The sequence below is a fragment of the Gracilinanus agilis genome, chromosome 1, assembly GCF_016433145.1.
Source record: "Gracilinanus agilis isolate LMUSP501 chromosome 1, AgileGrace, whole genome shotgun sequence".
In the NCBI taxonomy this organism is placed as follows: domain Eukaryota; kingdom Metazoa; phylum Chordata; class Mammalia; order Didelphimorphia; family Didelphidae; genus Gracilinanus; species Gracilinanus agilis.
Window position 1 is genome coordinate 485,862,422 of NC_058130.1, and position 18,290 is coordinate 485,880,711.

The 18,290-nt window shown below is 38.0% G+C and overlaps 1 protein-coding gene across 1 annotated transcript in view; it reads right to left on the reverse strand.

Annotated features, from left to right (window-relative positions):
* Positions 1-758: 758 nt before the first annotated feature.
* The window catches only part of STMN2 (stathmin 2), a 65,101-nt gene continuing 47,569 nt past the window's right edge, over positions 759-18,290 (reverse strand). Inside the window, exons 4-5 of the mRNA XM_044657938.1 lie at positions 10,068-10,259; positions 759-2,140 (exon numbers count right to left, since the gene is read on the reverse strand). Coding sequence (XP_044513873.1) covers positions 2,081-2,140; positions 10,068-10,259 — 252 coding nt within the window. The 3' untranslated portion in view covers positions 759-2,080. The remainder of the gene's footprint in view (positions 2,141-10,067; positions 10,260-18,290) is intronic.

Here is an 18,290-nt window from a genome sequence, read left to right on the forward strand (position 1 = left end):
CACAGAGTGCTGTGAGGGTCAAATGAGATGACATAGGTAAAGGGCTTTCCAAACCTCAAATTGCTATTTAAATTAAGTAAATTGTTCTATAAATATTAGTTATTTTCAAAAAAGTACTTAGTAAATTCTTGTCGATTGATATAATGCGGCAGCTAGGTGGCTCAGTGGATTGAGAGCCAGGCCTAGAGACCAGAGGTCCTGCATTCAAATCTAGCCTCAGGAACTTCCTAGCTGTGTGACCCATTGCCTAGCACTTACAACTTTTCTTCCTTGGAACCAATACACAGTAGTGATTCTAAGGCAGAAAGAAAGGGTTTTTTAAACAAAACAGAAAGAGCGTGACACTCTTTCCAGTGGTTCCCAAACTTTTTTGGTCTACTGCCCCCTTTCCAGAAAAAGTATTACTTAGCCCCCCTGGAAATTAATTTTTAAAAAATTTTAATAGAAATGAATAGGAAAGATGAATGCACCTGTGGCCATCACAACCTCCCTGGATCGCCGCAGCATCCACTTTAGGAATCACTGCTTTAGACTCTTGGTGGGTCTCATTCAGGTCTTTACTACTTTTAGATGGATGGACTAATAATCAAGGTTTCCAGGTGAGGGGGCTTAGGAGATACCATTATAGACCGACATGCTGCCTACTGGGTTGGAATGTGGCTCGGCCAGTGGGGCATCCATTTCCCCCTTTGGCTGACCTTTGGAAATGCATCATTTGACCATCACACATCTGAAGCAGCGAGAGAACAGACCAGACCTTTTTCAGTTCACAGAACCCCAATTCTTTATTAATCACAGCTTGCTCACAATGACATACAGGAAAATAGCACTAATGAAGAGGAGAATATGCAGGCAGCAACCTTCGAGAGGTGGGGTCGGGGGGAAACAACTTCAAAACTGCAGTTATTTTTGAGTGGGTGTTTGGTGAGTCCCGTAGTTGGCACGAGTGCCCGTCTAGCCCTCCTAACTGTTACAGCCCTCATGGTTGAAGATATCTTTTTAATGAGGTGGGGTCCCCTAACACTGATGGAAAGGCCAGCTTTGAATGGAAGTCAGCAGTGTGTAGGAGTGTCTATGTAAGTGTGTATATATGTCTTAAACGCAACAACCAGCTCACAGGTTCCAAGTTGGAAAATATTCAGTAGCATCATGTACTCGTACTATATGTAATAGCATAAAAATGAACATCATCAATCATGGCATCCACAAATAAGCCACCTGACACATTAATTAATTCATTCCATCAAAAGAACTTAAACTAGAGAATTAAGCCCACTTTTATGAAGAGTATTTTATGGCTGTATTTGTACCATTTAGGCCCTGCCATGTTCAGCACTTTATAGCATTCAGCTTTTTGCTTCTGTTCAGATCCATCTCAGTGGTTTCTCTTTCCATCCTTTTTCTAAATTTGAAGTTACATTTGTTGCCCATAACTCTGTGGAAGCAGAAATGAACGTGAAGACTTATCAATTTTGTCTGGCTTAGGATTATTCTGTTGTCTCTAGGCTGTAAATAGATTATGAGCATACAAATATCCGAGAGCTATTTCTCTGGATGGTCTCCAGGTGGAGTCACAATACCTGTGATCTAGTTATTGTCTTAACAAAGCTCAGAGATTATGAAGCATTCTAGGCAATTAGGCGTGATTGGTCTCTAGCACCATAACCTACTACTGACCTCATTGTTCTGTTGGAATGAAAAGTGCTGGGAATGGAGTTGGACGTGGGGAGCTTCCAAAAGAACAGACCTAGCAAATTCAATTGAGTGGAAAGAGACAACATCAAAAGCCTGTTACAGGACATGTAAGATTATGAAATAACTTGCATAATGCAATACTTGTATTTTTTAACAAAAATGTAAGTATTTACAAAATAAGATCCAAGGTTTTTTAAACATCAAGCAAATCATTCTGCAAAGAGACTGCATTGTTTTTATTTTTTGTTTTTTTTTTTTATAATGAGTTCTTTTTTTTTTTTTTAAACCATGTCATACATTTTCCCATACTGATATCGCGTGATCCATTATAATATAGGCAGGGGAGTTTACTAGAGATGGGGATGTATCATGTCCGCCATTTTCTTCAGCCAGACAGTTCCACCTGGAGCTCCTTGTTCCTACGGACCTCTGCAGCATGCCTCTCCTGGAAAACAGCAATGAAAGAAATGTCTTGAGGAAATAGTGTAGTGAAGCAGAGATAGCACTGGTCTGGAATTCAAGGATTCTGGCTTCTCTGCCAAGTTCTGACACTGACCAGCCATCTTGCTTCATTTTCTTAGCCTTAATTTCATCAACTATTGAATGAGGGGCTTGGACCTCTGAGGTTTCTTTCTACACTAGCATTCTGTGCTTAAAGATTCTCTAAGGACATGATTATATGTATAGAGAAGAGGTTCTTAACCTTTGAGCAATGGGCTTTTAAAATATATATATATTCTGGTAGCTATATTTTAATATAATTGGCTTATTTATAATCCTATCTATTTTTATGAATGTAAAAATGATTTTTTTTTGGAAGAGGGGCCATCACGAGGGTGTCACAGGGGTCCGTGGCACACAAAAGGCTAAGAACCCTTGGCTTCGAGGTTCCCTATATTCTTCCAGTTCTATGACTATGACTAGATAGTCTCTGAGGTTCTTTCCTCTTTTTTGATCTTATAATGTTAAAAGGCTATGTTATTATTTGACCCCATGAGGAATCATCAAGCACTTTTCTATTCTATTTTAGACTTCATCATTAACTGAAAATAACATGGTACTCTTTCAGTACTTGCTTCTGTCCTATCTATCTAGCCAATTTCAGAGTAAAGGAAAGTTCAGTTCTAATGAAATATCATTGTAAGTGCTCTCTCTTAGGGGAAAGGACACTGAATTTAAAATCAAAGGAAACATATTCAAATCCTGATTGTGCCACTTACAATGTATGTGTCCTTGGTAAGTTTCTTCACCTCTTTAGGTCTTAGATTCCTTATGTATGAAGTAGAAGACCTGGGTCCCTTCCAGCTCTAAGTAAGTGGTATTATATTCCTGTAATCTCAAGAGATTTAGGAACTATATATTGAATGTGTTTTAGGGGTTGAGTATAGAAGAAGACAAGAAATAAACCCTGTATTTAGGAAACAACTTCCTCCCTTCTCTTTTCCTCCAAATCAATATAACCCTCTGGGAAATTTGTCAAAGTTGTGTTTTATCTCATTGCACTTATATACTTGTGCCACAACTAATACTATCTTGGTGAACTGCTATTGCTCATTATGTGACTCTTACACAAATTATTTATTTAATCTCATTGGGCCTCAGTTTTCCCTTCACAAAAATGAAAGTATGGTACTACATGATCTTTAAAGTCCATCTAGTTCTAAAACCTATGATCCTATCACTAATAACATGAAAATGTGTTTTTATAGATTTATTCTTATATGGATGGATCCTCATGAAACCATTTATTACATCAGATTTTTCATTTAATTACATTTTTGTATCCATATAAAGAAAGAACTAATACCATAATGAGCTATCTCTAGGATATAGAAACATGTTTCATGTTAGAGTCAGCTGTTATAAACACATTTATTATAGAGAATGTTCCTCTTCTATGTTTCCAATCTTTGTTTTTCTAAATGCCATCCCCTACATCTGGAATGGCTTCCTCCACAGCTGCCTGTTGAAATCCTTTCCTTTCTTTAAAGTTCATGAAGTCTTCTCAAATTTTTTTAAAAAAATGGAGAAGACTTTATGAACTGGAAATAAAAGTTACTTCCTTAAATTTCTCATCGTTCTCCGGGGAACCTCTCCTTGGCATTTCTCATATTCTCTTGAAGACATTTGTATGCAAATGTCTTACCTTACTGAAGTCTAAGCTTCCCAAGGACAAGAATTGCATTTTATTTCATTTATGTATCTGCAATGCCTATGACTGTGCACTGCTTATAATAAGGGATTTAATAAATGCTTACTCTGAATGAAAATGTTGAATTATATTATTAAGAAATTGAAATTATGCAAAGCATTGGCAGTAGAAGTCAGAGGTGATCTCTTTAAGAAACTACCATGAGGGGGCAGGTAGGTAGTTCAATGGATAGAGAGCCAGGGCTGGAGATGGAGATGGGTTCAAATCTGGCCTCAGACACTTCCTAGCTGTGTGATCCTGAACCTTTCCCGCTTTCCTCCTTTGGAACCAATACACGGTATTGATGCCAAGATGGAAGATATGGGTTTAAACAAACAAAAGAACAAAAGAGACTACCTTGAGCTAGAGATAGTGGCACAAGCCTGTAATCCTTGCTACTAATGGAGCTGAGACTTGCGGATCACTTGAATGCAGGTATTCTGTGCTGCCAATCAGGTGTCTACACTAATCCTAGCAACAACCAATAACTATATTTTGTTGACTGTTTCTAATTTATCCTACATGTAACTTGCTTGTCCATAGTTAATCACATGTTGTCTACTACAGTCACTGTGGACTTGATAGCAAGGACTGTCTTTCTTTTGGTGGTGGTTGTTTCTTTTTTGCCTTTCTTTATATCTAAGCACAAAACAGGTGCTCAATAAATACTTGCTGATATGACTTGTTATTCAAGCCCAGAGAAAGCCTAACTGGTAGATACATATGACCACTTTAGAGTACCTTCACTTACCTGGAAGCAACTATGCCAATTGAGGACATAACTTTTGGAAGGGAATAGTATCTGAAAAGTATTTATAAATGGTAGCAGCTTTCATAATTAGTTTACTAAGAAAACAGCTTGCATGATTCAGATAATTTTTGAAGAGTCCCCCCTACAAAGCTGAAAATTAGCTGAAGAAAGAAAACTCTTATTTGCCACAGAGATTAACACATATGGTCTGTGAGCTAGAAACTCAGCAGGAAAAAGGTCAGACTATAAATAAGCACATCTGAGGTTTTAGAGCATATTTCCTTTTTTCCTTCAGATACTTCATGGCTCCTTTGGTAGTAAATTCCTGATCAGACCTCTTTAAAGCTGAATGCTCTGCTAAGTCCAAATGGTCTAAAGATGAGACTAGTTTGAATCATTAATGGTCATGAACTAACTTGTGTCAAGAATAATGTGTTTAGGGGGAGCTGGGTTGGCTCAGTGGATTGAGAGCCAGGCCTAGAGATGGGAGGTAATAGGTTTAAATTTGGCCTCAGACACTCCCTAGCTGTGTGACCCTGGGCAAGTCATTTAACCTCCATTGCCTAGCCCTTACAGCTTTTCTGCCTTGGAACTAATACACAGTATTGATTCCAAGATGGAAGGTAAGGTTTTTTTAAAAAAAGAATATGTATAAAACACCTTGCAAAGCTTAAAATGCTATATGATTGGCCACAATCATGATTCATTTTATTGCCTATGTATGGCCACAGGAATGGAAGTTATACTCATTAGTTTTTTAGCCTTCTAATTTTGAGATGTCTGACAAAGAAATAGAAAAAAGTGAAACCCTCCAAAGACACTGTAGAACCTGGATGTCCCATAAAGGCAACATAATCAATAATGGAGAGGTAATATAAGGAGCGAATAGTGAGTTGGTCTTGTGGATTTGGGGGAAAAAAAGCTGTATGGGGGAACTACATTCCTAGCATGCCTAGCATCTCCCAGGGTTCCTTCCCTCCTACTTCCTGGCATGGGATTGGTCTATAAATGGACCAATCTCATGCCAGGGAGGGGCCTTTGAAGGAGACTTGGAGCTAGGGAGCAGTGGAGCAGAGGAGAGTAGGAGCTAGCTTTGCTGGATTAAAGAACCCTTTTCTTTTATAATTGATTTTTCCCCCCTACTGTCTTTATTTTCTTAAACATTATAGTCTTCAGCCCTGAAGGAACTGTGGTCAAGTATTGTCTCTGACACACATTGGTTGTGTGATTCTGGGCAAATTATTTAAGCTCTCAGTGCCTTTGGCAGCTCTTTAAGACTATACATGGGGGGCAGCTGGGTAGCTCAGTGGATTGAGAGCCAGGCCTAGAGACGGGAGGTCCTAGGTTCAAATCCGGCCTCAGACACTTCCCAGCTGTGTGACCCTCGGCAAGTCACTTGACCCCCATTGCCCACCCTTACCACTCTTCCACCTATAAGTCAATACACAGAAGTTACGGGTTTTAAAAAAAAAAAGACTATACATGACAGAGAAGGCGCTCACCTGCACTGGTCATGGGAGTTTTCTCACCCAGGAATCCCTTATACTAATGAAGTCACAGTTCTAATTTTCCTATTTCTGTTCCTATTGAATATTGAACACCATGGCTATCTGTTTTTGAGGAATTTTGCCTGTCATTCATGACATATTTAATGGCAGTGACATGGCAGTTTTACCAATCTAAGCAAGATTTTGAAATAAAAATGATAAGGGAAAACAGAAGGAAAAGCCAAGATGTACATGATGGAAGGCGATGGTGGTAGAAATACCTAGTTCTTGGAATCAGGATGCCCGAAATTGAGTCCCAGCTTCGTTCTTGCTTAGCTGCTACATTTCACCAAGTAAGCCACTTCACTTCTCTTAGGTTTAGTTTTCTAATCATAGGGATGATACTTAGGTTTCCTACTTTAAAGGGTTGTTGTGAAGCTCAGAGGAAATAATGCATGTAAAGTACTATTCAAATTAAGCTATTATTGTTGTTTTTGTTATTAACTGTGGATACGTGATTGTAAATAGAAAACTGAGGTAACTGGATGGTGCTCCAAGCTCTCTCTTGAGGGAAAATGTGGCTGAATTTTATTCTCTCCCAGAAAATATTTAGTTTTATTATTGCCACTATATCATACTATATGATGCTATTACCACTAAAACAACAGCTATAATGTTCTCCATTTAGAATTGACTACATTATTAGAGGTGTAATGAACAATCACAAGTAAAGAGTTTGTTTTATTTTGCACTTAATTTATACAAACATTTAATTTTTAACATTTCCACGAGACACCTAAATGTGATTACTTAGATTGAAATTCCTTTGGCTATGAAAGGGAGGAAGGAGCCTGCTGAACTTGTTGTGAGCTGATGTTGAAGCTGCCAGGATTCCTTGTTCCTTCCACTACTGAAAGCGATTGTTGTTTGCCTCAAAAATCAGAGATGGATCTCATCTTGGCAGCCCTTAGGGCAATGCTACTTGATGAGCTCAGGAGAAACAACAGGGGCATCAACCTTGTCTGGGCAGTAAATAATATATTCAACAAGGTCTCCATTCTTAATAACAACAGCAATGATAATAGCAGCTAGCAATTCTATAGTCTTTAAGGTGTGCAAAGTGCTTAAAACTTTCATTTTATCTTCACAATAAATGTAAAAGCTGTGTTATTATTTTCCTCATTTTTATAGGTGAAGAAACTGAGTCAATCAATTTAAATGATTTTCCAGGGCCACACAACTAAATAAATGTCTGAGGCTTTATTGGAACTTGGATGTTTCTGATTCTAAGGCTAGTACTCTATCCACTTGCTATTTAGCCACCATTTTTTTTTTGAGGAGTGGTGAAACTAGTGTGATATTTCATATCTAGACCGTGGCTCTAATGGGAGCCATATGAATGTTACTTTCTTATGTTAGATTTGGGATTTGGGCCCATTTTGTGGCTGCTAGAATGATATTGGATGGCATTTTCTTTTTATTTTTTAAACCCTTTCCTCCCATCTTAGAATCAATGATGAGGGTTAGGCAATGCAGGTTAAGTGATTTGCTCATTAGCTAGCATTGACAAGGTATCTTAAAATTCATGAAACAGGCATTTATGATACAGCTGCCAAAAACTGAGAGAGGAAATTCCGTTGTCCCCAGATGCCTTGGACACTAAGCAAATATCCTGTTCAACATAACTCCCTGTATTTTGGGCTAGGGAATGTAGTGTGGCTGTAGCTGTTGAGCCCATTTGGACTCCATCATTAATCACAACACTAAACCCTGCCATTTCAGGAATGGCCATAAACCCTAGCTCCACTAAGTAATGATAATTATTTTGCTATCACAGGAAAAGTCTCATTGGCAGATGTCAACCTTTCAGTTTTTATGAAATATAATTACAGTGTAAAGTTGTTGTAGGTGAAAATTTACAATAAGCTCATTTTCAAGGAGACAGGATCAAGAATGATATCTGAACTGTAAGCATGGCAATAACTAACATAGGGAATTCTTTTTATTTTTAAATCTTGAAAACAGATCCTCTTCTTCCCATCCCCAAAGCGAATCTTTGCTTTCATTCTCTAGAACAGTGATTCCCAAAGTGGGCGCTACCACCCTTTGGTGAGTGCTGCAGTGATCCAGGGGAGTGGTGATGGCCACAGGTGCATTTATCTTTCCTATTAATTGCTATTAACATTAAAAAAATTAATTTCCAGGGGGCTAAGTAATATTTTTTCTGGAAAGGGGGTGGTAGGCCAAAAAAGTTTGGGAACCACTGATCTAGTATAAAATGATCATTTTCTCTTCCATATGTCCCCAGGAATGCTGTTTTATTTGCCCAAATGGATTTATCCAAGGCTCATGTTTTTCCTTTATTCAGAAGAGACCTGCTATCTGATGCTAGACAGTTGTAGTGAAGTTGCTGCAGGAAGAGCATTAATGCATAAATATTTCTGCCCAAGAGAAGCCACATTAGCTGGGAAGATCTAAAGGCTTGTGTAGTGAGTCCAAGTCCATAAAACCAGAGCAGCTCCATCTAGACTTTAGGTCTATAATCAGGAGTGTATTCCAGAAGGCAGGGGGATGTAGTAAGTCGGGGCTATTAAAAAGAGTGCACAATGGAAGGAAATTTGGTAAAGGTGTGGAGGAGAGTCAAGGTAAGTAATAAGGTGGTTTGGAAACTTTATGCTGTGAGCTGGAATTGCATATAAGGAAATGGGAAAAGATTTGCAGTTTGCAGGACAGGGCAATTTGCCTTTAGAATCTCATCACTTACAGAAGTACCGATGAAAAATATAGGCAAAAGAGGAAAAATTATTTTGCAAATGAAATCAGAAGGGACTACCTGTGTGTAAGAGTGTGTGTATTTGTGTATAAGTTTACCAATATTGCCATTCCCAGGCTGTCACTAATGTAAATACAGTCTTCATTCTTGTAGAATAGCTTGGAATAAAGGAAAGCCCACCCAGTTACCATTCCAGTTGCAGACCTTTACCTTCTGGCAGGGAGCTGAATACCTGTAAGGTAATCCCTGGTTGCTTTTGGTTGTGGTTCTCATTTAGAAGCAGAAAGGGAAATGGAGGGGCGAAGGGAATGGCATATTCCTTCTGAAGCAGGTCCATGAACTATTCTGGCTCTACCAAAATGAGCTTTGAGGCTTCCCGACCTTTCATCCAGAACTTCCCACTCCTGAACTGATAACAAAATGGAAGGAAAGTGTCTGGCTGGAGGTTGCCTAGCAACCTTGTTGATGGAGGAGAAAAAGACCTCTATTCTCCTGTCTTATTGCTTCCTGGCCCCAGAGCTGTCAAAAAGGTGCATTCTGTTGAATAAGAAGTTTCTTCTTCTCATTTATTTTTATTTTTTATAACTAGGGATGGGAACTAGACCTGTGGTTTTCAAAGTAGAGATAATTTCAAGGGAGAAAACTCCCTCTATCAAATGCAGATGGCACCCTTTCTTCATCTTATTACTTAGAGAATTGCCTAAATCACCGAGAGTTTTAATGACTTCTTCATGGCTGATGAAGAGGTATATGTTAAAGCTGAGTCTTGAACACAGGCTTTTTGGGCTACTCTCTACTTACTATGCAGCACAGCCTCAAACAGGCATGGTAAAGATAAATTTAAATGCTTTTGTTAGCCCACTTATTACTCTTGTTTCTGCCTATTTTAATGAATCCTTCTATTTTCCTTTCCCCAACTTGATTCCCAGCTGTGGTCCTGCAATTTCTGCATTCCAAAGCACATCTCTTAGCAGTAAAAGCACCCAGAGTCTCCTCAGACCTAAAACTCTCTGAGGACCCATCCAGAAAATACAGAAAAGAGAGGGAGAGTTGACTCTAGTTCTTTAGGCCTGCTGCCTCATTTGATTTGGAGCTGAGATATCTCATATTAGAGGCCAACAGCTGGAGTTATAAGTTTCCTTTCTCTCACAAGAATTATGCCCCACTTACCTTCTCTTGAAGGCGTTCAATAAGAGCAGCTAAATTAGCTTCACGATTCTCTTTAATCTGTTCCATTTTCAGTATCAGCTTTTCCTCTGCCATTTTGCTGAAGTTGTTGTTCTCTTCCAAAGCCTTCTGAAGGACTTCTCTCTCATGCTCTCGCTTTTCTGCCAATTGTTTCAGCACCTGGGCCTCCTGAGTCTGAGGGGAAAAAAAAAACCCATCCTGCTCACAATCATCCAAAAGCAAACCTGTCAGGAGAATGAGCCATTGAGTTGGGGCGGAGAGAGCTTTATGAGAAATAATACTCTTCTAGTCCTTCATCAGTGATGTTCAGTGAGGTATTGCTCAGGGTTTTTGCTAGCACACAGGTAACTGTAGAAAGAATGGTTGGTTTTAGCTGTGGATTTTTGCTTCAGGCAAGCTCTCTTAAAAGAAGCAGCATTTAAACTATGCTGACTGGGTTTTTGACATTGCCATCAAGCATTTATACCACATAAAGCTCTTTAATTAATCATTGGATGCCAACATTCCATTCAGGTCAAAGAAGAATGGGTGAGGGCCGGGGAGAGTTCCGGCCTGGTTTCCTGCCATATTGTTCTTTGGCTAGCTGTATGGCCTTGCTGTGTGTGAACCTTTTACATCTCACCAATGGGAATAGCTAAACCAACAATTTTCTTTTACGATCCTCCTGTTTTTATGAGTCTCATGTTCTACTCTGAGTACAGAATGGTGCAATGCCTATTTGAGCACTCACTGGCAAGAGCTCTCCATCAAATCTCTCTTGGATCCTCTGAGATTGCTCAAATACTCATTTTCCTAGAGTAGGTGAGTACTTGGAGTAGACTCTCCACACAGGCTACTTCTTCCTGCCTTAAGCCATATCCTCCATAGGATTGTGCAGTCCAAGGAATATGTCTGTGGTATAATGTCAATCCAATTCAATAAGCCACAGAGAATCACAGGACAATAGCTTTATATCTGGAAGGGTCTTACAGGCTATTTAATATGACCCTTTTATTTTAAAGATGAGGACATAAGGGGAGTGACTCGCCCAGAGTCATACAGTTAATAATTGGCTTGGCTGAGGCAGAAGTCCAAGTCCTTTGATTTCCAGCACACCTCTCAATTTCATTCCACATTAAACCATTAAACATTGACTAATGCAAGGTGTTAGGTTTTAGGACAACAAAGATGAAAAATGACATAATCCCTGCTTTTAGGTTTAAAGAACTAGGGATTACAGTTAGGTTTGGGGAATTATTTAGAATTATCTCCCTCCCTCTTTCCTCTTTATCTATCTAAAAATTTAACCCAGCATCCTAAGGCCATCTCAAGTCCAAGCTCTTCTCAAAAGTCTTTTCTGAATATTCCTCAGTATAAACTGATCTCTTTCACTGAAAAATGTATATTTTATAGCTATACACACATTTATTATATGCACACTATATATTATGTTATATTATGTTATGTTATGTTATGTTATCTTATATTATGTTATGTTATGTTATATTATATTATATTATATATTAGATACACAAGTAGAAAGTAATTAATAGGAAGCCTCCAACAGAGACCTGAGGATATTCCTAGAGAGATGGTAATCTCCAGTGAGGAAGTACTCTTGATAGAGGTGGCACTTGAATTAGACCTTGAAGGATCCTCATGGGCTGAGGTAGGCTTATGGAGGATGGAACCCATTATAGGAATGGGTAACCAGTGGGAGAGGGCTTAGGGCAAGATCAGAGAATGGTCAGTCCACTCAGGCACATACACGAGGCTCTTTTGTGCCTCTATAATGACACTTATGCTGTTTTCTTCACCTGAAATGGTTTTGCCTCCACTCTTCTCCTGTCCAAATCCAACCCATTCTGTGAAATCTAGATCATGTCTTAACTGCCTCTTGAAGTTTTGAGATTGTTAAATGAAGTGCTAGGTTAAGAGCTGTATAAATGGAGATTTTGAACCCTTGGACTTCATCCCCTAGAAGTCCCTTAGTATTTCCCAAAATTCCTTTTAATCTCTCCACCACATTGTGTTGTCATGTTTGTATAAGTTCTGAGGCGCTCTCTCTCTCTCTCTCTCTCTCTCTCTCTCTCCTTAGATTAGTTCACTTTAGTTTTAATAATAAACTTGGAGATATTGGATATTAATTTTTAAAATCTACAGAGCTCACGCCTTAGAGTCAGGAAGACCTCAGTACCAATTAAGCTTACTTACTAGCTGTGTGACCCTGGGCAAGTTATTTAACCTGCATCTGCCTCAGTTTCCTCGACTGTAAAATAGGAATAATATTAGCACCTACAAATGAAACAATATTTTTAAAGTAGCAAAGTATTAAGTACAATGTATTTAGTGTTTAGTACAGTATTTTAGTACAATGCCTGGGATATATATAGTACATGCTTAATAAATAAATGCTTGTTCCCTTCTCCTTCTCACTTTCTAGTCCCCATTCCCTGCAACAGGAACTCATCTTCTCCTTCTATAAACTCCTATAACTCTTCTTGTCTGTGTCTCATTGTTTGATAGTTAATGGGATTGGTTTTCAAATGGTAGCTTATGGAATCTGTCTTCTTAGATTATAGTCACATCTGATACAGCCAGTACCATTATGTGTATTAATCTTATGTCCCCTGAAGGTCAGAGAGCATTTCTTATACACCTCTTCATCCACAGTGCTGAGCATACTCAAATACTTGCTGGTTTATTGAAGGAGATGTTAGGGTACAGAAGAAAGGAGGTAATCCTGGGGTTCTATGAGGGTTTTCAATTGAGCTTATCATAATGAGATATCAAACCCAATTAATCTATCAGCCAGCATTTATTAAGAACCTACTATGTATCAAGCACTGTATATAAAAAAGCAAACAAAGCAAAGGGTAGAATATGTGGACTCCGATTAAAGGATAGTTCTTTAAAATGTGGAAACAGATATTTCCTGATTCCTTGGATGTCAGTTGGAAACATATGGAAAGATCTTTAAAGCCTGACTTCTCATAAAATGCATTCTATTTTTTACTGGCAAGAAGGAGTTAATGAATTTTGAAAAGACATAAGTTATACCCATGGAGGGAATTACTCACGTAAAAGGATCTGACTCATTGGTATTTTTTTCCTCATATAATGATCTCATGATTGTACTAAAAAAAGGCAATAAGATGTGATGATGTAAAAAGATATGTAGGGAAATTTATGTAAATGATTATCCACATCCTTTATCAACAAATTCACTAAATCAAAGTGAGGGAAAGATCGTATACAATTCTGACATCTAGCTCTAATATCAAATAAACATCTAGTTTTCTGGGAAATTTATTTGGCTTGGATTATGTTCTATTTGAGATTTCAAAAGGAACCCTTAAAATGGCAGCAAAAAATGGTATCAGATTTTAACTTAAAGATACTTTCTGGCCTTTTAAGTTAAGCAATAAGTGTTGTTGGAAGCCCTGATGAAGATTACTGCCTGGGAAGAAAAAACCAACACCAGCTACTATTTTTCAGACCTCAGGTAATTGTTTAAATTCAATGCCAAATGTGATACCCCAAAGTATAGGAAGAGTGGAATAATCTGATACCAAAATGCCATTGAAATGGTGCTATCATTTGCCTCAATGCACTGATGCTCTATCCACTGTGCTAGCAAGCTGCCCCTGAAAGCTCTTATTTTAAAATAACTTATTTTAGAGCTGAGGCCCCAGATGATGAAGGGATTTGCCCAAAGTCATTCAGGGAGTCAGAGACAGGGCCAGGATTCAAACTGAAGTGCTGTTTCCACCTTGGGCAGGCTCACAAGCTACTTCTGGGCTATTGCAATAACCTACATCTTGATATCTCTGCCCACAAATCTCTTCTCATTCCAGCATACTTCACTCTGCTGTCAAAATGATCTTCCTAAAGCTCTCCCCTACATAGTAAACTCCAATGGCTCCCTATTACCTCCAGGATAAACTATGAAAGCCTTAATTTGATGTTCAAAGCTCTTCAAACCTGCTCTCCTCACATCCAACCCTTCCAGTATCCTTACACATCTTACCTTTGGATTCAATGACACCAGCCTTCTTGCTGTTCCATCAACAATTTATTCCTCCCAACCCTGTGCCTTTTCACTGGCTTTTCCCCTACACCTGGAATGCTCTGTTTCTTCCTCTTTGCTTTCTGACTTCCTTTAGGTCCCAGCTGACCCCCAACCTTTTATAGGAAGATTTTCCTGATATTCCTTAATGTCTTCTCTTTGTTGTTTATATTCATCATATCCTTTGTGTATGGTGTTTGCACATAGTTATTTGAATGTCTCTTGGTTTCACCAGACTGCCAAAGGGCACCATTACACAAGAAAGGTTAAGAACCCCTGGTATCATGAATAAAATGTTGGCCTGGAAATCAGGAAGACTAGAATTTGAATCTTCCTCCAGACACTATGTGACCTCTATGAGTCCCTTCACTTCTCTCAGACTCAGTTTCTTCATCTGTAAAATGGGGATCATATTAACATTTACTTTACAGGATTGTAGTGAAAAAAAATCGAGTGAGATAATTAATTTATGTAAAGTTCTTTTGCAAAGCTTAAAGTGCCATGAAATGTTAGCTATTATTATAGTAGAAGATGGGATTAATGCTAAATAGGATAGAAGACCAAGCTTTTGTCTATCCTTCCTATAGGCAAGACCATTTCTAAATCATCCTAGGTAGAAGGGATCTGTATGCTATATAGCTTGCTTATGGAAATATGGGACGTGCTATGCATGCCAAAGACTCTTAATTGGTGAACCTTTCATTTAAAAAAAAAAAGAAAAAAAGAAAGACTGGCTGGCTGTTTTGCACAAATTTTAATATAAATGGAAATCTATTTCGAAGTGTTTTTTTGAGACTACAGTCATTATTACATTTTAAAAAGCTTCAGAGAATAACTCAGATTAGTGTGTTCAATGTGGTCATAGCTATCAAGCACAGTGCCAAAGGCTTGTTGTAGTCTCGCTGTCTCAGATGCCCAAGTCTTTGCTCTTTGCCTACTGAGAGAAGGCAGGGAGAGGATTCTGAGATTTCCTAAGGTTGATTGCAGTTTGCTCCCTCTGTTACCTTGCTGGACAAAGAGGGAGCCAGGGAATGGGGATAAGGTGAAAGGTAGTTTCTCAGTAAGACAAACACCAGGAAGCAAATAATCAAGGAGAAAGACATTTTGATATCTTGATCTCTTACTCTAGAAGGAACAATCTCTCATCTGGACCCCCATTCAGAAAAGGTTCAGTTGGTTACAGAACAAGGATTCATTGGTCTTCAGGATCATGGATTGAATTGGAGCTCTGGACCACTCTTGATCCAAACCTAAGTCTTTGAAGTAGCTGCAGAATTACTTTAGATCTTTGAGAGTTCTCTGATTTGGGACCTGATTAGACTTCCAATTACTTTTTGAATGAACCAGTCAGACACTCCATTTAGAAATATGGTAGGGATGTTAGTTTTGGGGGAGAGAAGAACAAAATAGGACTGGGAGGCTGAAGGGACTAGGTATCATTTAAATCTGCTGCTTGTCTCTACACTCTATTACAGGAATACTTAATTTTGGCAGGGAGTGTCATGGTCAGACTTCCTTTGGTAGAATGATGAAATTTATGGACACTCTTCTGAATAATGTTTTTATGTATGTAAAGTAAAATTTACTAATGTAAAGTAAAATTTAGGATTACAAAGGAAATCTATTATATTGAAATAGTGTGAGCAAAACATCTATATATGTATATATATCCACGTATGTATATATATATATATATATATATATACACGTATGAATAAAATACCCCAATGCATGAGGCCATAACTGTTTGACTTGGAACTTTGAAACAATACTATTTTGATTTTTCTCATATTTCTCCATGTTAATCCTGAGATTAATTTTATTTATTTTTTCATATTTGTGACCATAGTGTTTCCATTCAAAAAAAGTAAAATAGTGAGAAAAGTACACTATCATATGAGTATGAGAACAAAAATGGAGAGGAACTGAAAGGGGCAGGTTGGTAGCAGGATTTATTTTCAGATTTCTAGCCTTGTGGGACCAAATTGAGTCTTTGAACATGAATGTGCAGCTCCCAAGGTAATCAATGGGGACTCTATGCACTGGCCAGAGGGAAGAATTTGGCTCTGTTAATGGGGCTAGTCCTTTTGGATTCATTCATAGCTAAATCAGATTATGTCCCTAGGCTCCAAAGTTTTCTGGACAGCATTTGTTCAGCTGCAACTAACAGGATATAATGGAAGGCATCGGAGAATGTGACTGGGAGTGTGTTCTCACTTGCCAGTGACAAAGACCAGGAAAAGTAGGTCAGGTCACTCTTCCTTGGGGACCGCTTATGTCTCGGGGTTACTTATATTACCTTTCTTACATACCAGAAAGAAACTGCTACGACCTTTGTGTTCACTGTCTGCTGCATGCTGGGACTCAGTTATTTGCAGTCAAGTGTTGGATGGGAGGTGGATTAAAGGGAAACACTCCCCTCCTTCAATATTATGATACCTTATTGGAGGCTTTGTTCATTAATTCTTTGCTCCTAAACTAGTGGTTCTTAACCTTTTCTGTCTGTTATGGTCTCCTTTAGCAGTCTGGTGAAGTTCATTAACTCCTCCTCAGATAATATTTTGAAATGAATAAAATGAATTCAAAGCATATCAAAGAAAATCAATTATATTGAAATGTAATTATCAAAAATATTTTAAAAAATGAGTTCATGCACCAAGGTGAAGAATCCTTGTCCTGACCAAAGGTTCCTAGACTTCATCCGCATTCTGATCTTTTTCACCAATCTTGAGTGCCTCCCAAATTATTCTGCCGGGAGGGGAAGTCATCATTTATCTCAAATATTTTATTATTCCAACAGTAGCCCCATGGTTGGGCAAGCTCAGCTAGGGGAGAATTTGTCTTTGTGATTCTCTGAATTTAGCCCTCCAGCCTCTATTTTATGGAGAAATTGCTTTTAATTCTGGTACCTCTATTACCTTTAAATGTTGAGCTGAAATGAGATGTGATTCAACATGAGGCTATGGAATCAAAATTCACTTTACTTAGAAGAGCATCCTTTTTTCTTCATTTTATGAGAGGCAAAATGCTGTAACTTAAGGTTCAATTAATCATTTAAAGGCCTATTTGCAAAAAAAGGAAATAGCTGATGATTTGGATGATTTAGACTTAATTCAGAGGCAGAATTTGCTGAGGTTTGTGAAAGTAAGATAATTTGGAGAAAAATTCTTTAGCCTCAGAGCACAGCAGAATGGCATTGATCTAAGATGGAAGGTCAGCAGGATGGAATATTAGGGCAAGATAATGGTCTGCTGAGGTAATGCCAATGTCAGGAGGATAACATTTATGGAAAATAAATGTTAATCTTGACATTCTGGAAGACAAAAATAGTCTCTTCACTTTCTCTTAAAGAATGGGATGTGACCACTACTGTAGAATGTTTTATCTTTGCATAAATCCCATACTGGACTCTAGTGTATGTGGGGAGAAAATTATGAGACACAGAGAAGAGTTATTGTACGTTTTAGTACCACTTCTGATTTTTTCCAGAGTCATTTACTGTCATTAGTTACAGTATTGGTTATAGGAGTTTAATTACTTCAAAAAATAAAATGGAAGATAAATTTGAGTTAAGTAGTATCTAAAACCCAATTGCACTTTCCATATACAAGAGTTAGAAGGGATATGAAGATTTATATTTGATTACTGCCAGCTTGCTTTTCTTTTCTCAGTTGAACTTATTTTTTGTCATCTCATGTTCTTGTCCATCATTTATGATATATTACTTATTATAAAGTCTCTATCCACAAATAAATATCCCTTGACTTATTAGCACTCTTTGGTGGTTAGGGCACTTAAAACATAATTAATAATTTAACTTTTAAAGTTACAGTTAAAGTTGTGTTGTTAACCCAATTACAGACCTTGTCAAGAAATGTCAGTGGAAGATAATTATAGAAGAGAAATTCGGCCATAAGAATTCTATGGTGAAAAGTCAGATGTATTAAAAAAAATTATAGTCAATTCAAAGACCTTTGGAATGACCCTTCCAGAAAGAGCAAACAATAAGTTGCTTGTGTTGAAAGGCTAAAAGAGAATCACTGTTGCTCACTTATTATGTAACTATGCAAATCAGGATTCTATGATTCCACAGCTCATGTGATAGCCTCTTTACAAAGTGAAATACTCTCTGAACGTTTCACTCAATGATCTAGGTA